A 2,814-nucleotide genomic window follows, 5' to 3' on the forward strand; every position below is an offset into this window, starting at 1 on the left:
CAGCAGGAAACACACGTTCAAGGTCAGTGCTTGGAGGGGACGGAGCACTGGGACAGTGCTGGGGTGGCGGTGATGCTCGCAGGGTCCCCGCTGCTCCCTCTTCTTGCTTTCTTGGTGACGGGGCGTGGAGCAAGCTGGGGAGAGGGGTGGCTGCAGTAAACCCCCGGGGATACCCTGCGCGCTGTGCGGATGTGCCTTCTGCCTGGGAAACTGAGGCACGCATGGAGCAAAGCAGCATCTCCAAGGTCATCACCCATCCCAGGCCTGAGCTGCTCCTGGGCTCTGCCCCTTGGGGTGCGCTGCTGCCCCCCAACCCGGGGAGGTGCCGGGTGCAGGGCGAGCAGCAGCGCTGCCCTCGCCGATGGTGCTCTCGACCCTCTCCCTGCCCTGCTTTCCCCTCCACATTGCTGCTCCCGGCCAGCCTGTCCCCGCTGGCTGCTGCGGCAATTCTCGGCAGAGCTCCTGGAGCCAGACCTAGAGAGGTGTCCCCAGCTCCTCTTTGTTTTGTAGCCTGCTTTGACTGGCGTGCAAAGGAAAGGGAAATGTAGTTGCAAGGGGGTAGCCGACTCGTCAGCCTGCGCTGCCGTGGGTGGTGGAGAGGAGAGCAGTGAGACGCAGAGGGCGGCTGCTGCAGCCGGGGCTCTCCCGCAGCCGCCTCCGGCAGCAGACCTTGGCTACCCCTCGCTCAGAGCAGGGGCTGAGCTTCCCCGACACCGCACAGCACTTGTCGGCAGCACCACGCACCTTCACCAGCACAACTGCTCGTGCTGCCCACGGTCACTGGGAGGGTCATGTTAGCACTTGCTTGGTGACGGACCGATGCACAGGCTGGCTTGCACTCGTGTACACTTGTGCAAAAACCCAGTGTACACCTTCAAGCTCGTGAGCATGGCAGGAGCCAGCGCCTGGGGTCCCTGCAGGGCAGTGTGGAGGAGTTTTTCCAGTCTAAGGGATGGATTTTTGTACCTGCCTCCTTTAAACCTGTGTTTAAGCTGCAGCTGAGCACTGTTTAGGGGTAAGCGCTGGCAAGAGGCAGCACGGGCTCTCCCGTGTGCCTGTGCTGACGCTGGCAAGTGGCAAGGTGTCTCTTTGCCTGCGGCTTCTGCAGGTGAGAGCAGAGAAGTGACCTGGGGGTGTCGAAATGTCTCTTGGCTTCTGACACTGGTGGGGAAAGAGCCTTGCAAAGCTGCTGCCCACGAACTGAGCTCTGCAGGCGCGTGCCTGCCTCTCCATCTGCATGCGAGGGTTTTGGGGGATGGTTTTGCTCAGAGAAGGGTAGAGAGGGTCCCGACGGCCAGGAGAGGTCTGTGCTGCAGCGCCCGCGCTCCTGCCACGCTGCGGCTTGACCCTTGTCTGTGTTTCCTCCTCTCTCCGCGGGCGAGGATCCCCGGACAGGAGGTCTCTCTTCGTGCCCGTCCACCACGCCAGCACCCAGCCACCACCTAGGTAGTACCTTCTTGTGTTTCTGATGCATGCAGAAGGGTGAGGGACCCGCAGGCTTGCCAGCATGCTCCCCTCACCCCGCTCGCACTAATCCAGGGGATGAATTGGTTTGGTTTGATCTTCTGCTCTGGCTGCGGAGCTTTTAGAGGCAGGAGTGCATGGGGGTTGCAGGAGGTGACCCTGCAGCTGGGCACAATGGCTGCGTGCACTGGGGAAGGGGAAGATGGAAACCCAAGGGAGGGTTTTAATCAGAACCCCATTTCCCATCTTTCAGGGGGAAAAACCTCCTGCTTCCTCCCTTTTCTTCCTCCTCGCTGCTTCCCATCCCTTTCCAGAGGGGGAAGGTGGAAGCTTTGAAAAGGCCCTGAATAGCCAGACCTGCCTTCCAGCACGGGGTGGAGAGTGGGCACCAACATCTTGGACCAAAAGCAAACCTTTTTCCCCCAAAATGTTGTCCGGGCCCAGAAGCCACCTTCCCCCTAACCCTGCATGAAAGATAACGTTCCGTCCGGCGCTGCCACTGTTGCTGGGACGTGGACCCTTTGCTGGCCCCATGCACCCCACGGGGACCCGCTCGATGCTGGGGTGCAGCTCCTCCGGCGTGGGGCCCTGAGGAGGCTGGTCCCAAGCATCGCTGGGGGCCACTGCAGGGGACTCGTGGCCCCAGGGGATTCCCTGACAGCTGGTGTTGGCTCTGCCAGCAGAGCCTTCCTCCCACTCGGTGCCACCGAGGATGCATGTGGCTGCGAAGCTCTGGCAGGGGGGAAGGACCGTGCCTGGCTTCTCCTGCGACGGCAGGACCTCGTGCCGGAGTGGAAATGGAGCTCTCACCCTCCTGTCTGTCTCTCTCCCCACTTCTCTGCTTCCCTGCAGGTGACGGTGTGCTGGGTGGAGGAGATGCCAGCGAGTAACAAGCAGTCCCTGTCTCCCCAGGCCGAGCATGCTGGCATACGGACCTACTTCTTCAGCGCCGAGAACACGGAGGAGCAGGAGTCCTGGATCCAAGCCATGGGCGAAGCCGCCCGGGTGCAGATCCCCCCGACCCAAAGGTCAGTGCCCACCGTCTCCCCGTGCCACCCCTCTCCCCTGGTCTCTTGGAGATGGGGTGGAGGGGCCATGCATCGTGACCAGGGACCTCCTGAGAACGTGAGCATCCCTCTGGAGAACGGAGCTGGGGGAGCATTGGCCCCCCGAGGCTGAGGGAGGGACAGGATGTTACCGGCCATCCCAGGACCGTTGCAAAGGGAAGGTAACCCTCTCTCCTGTCTCGGCACCCGCCAGGCACGAGAAGCCAGACTCTGAAAACATCCCCCCCAGCAAACACCACCACCACCACCGCAACGCCACCCACCGCGAGCACCCCAAAGCCGC

At 62.3% G+C, this 2,814-nt stretch overlaps 1 protein-coding gene across 1 annotated transcript in view; it reads left to right on the plus strand.

Annotated features, from left to right (window-relative positions):
- The first annotated feature begins 2,451 nt into the window (after nt 1–2,451).
- PLEKHA6 (pleckstrin homology domain containing, family A member 6) overlaps nt 2,452–2,814 on the plus strand; it is a 15,544-nt gene continuing 15,181 nt past the window's right edge. The window contains exons 1-2 of the mRNA XM_009327443.1: nt 2,452–2,492; nt 2,725–2,812. Of these exons, the coding sequence (XP_009325718.1) occupies nt 2,452–2,492; nt 2,725–2,812 (129 nt within the window). The remainder of the gene's footprint in view (nt 2,493–2,724; nt 2,813–2,814) is intronic.

The sequence above is a fragment of the Pygoscelis adeliae genome, unplaced genomic scaffold (assembly GCF_000699105.1).
Source record: "Pygoscelis adeliae isolate BGI_AS28 unplaced genomic scaffold, ASM69910v1 Scaffold197, whole genome shotgun sequence".
Taxonomy (NCBI): domain Eukaryota; kingdom Metazoa; phylum Chordata; class Aves; order Sphenisciformes; family Spheniscidae; genus Pygoscelis; species Pygoscelis adeliae.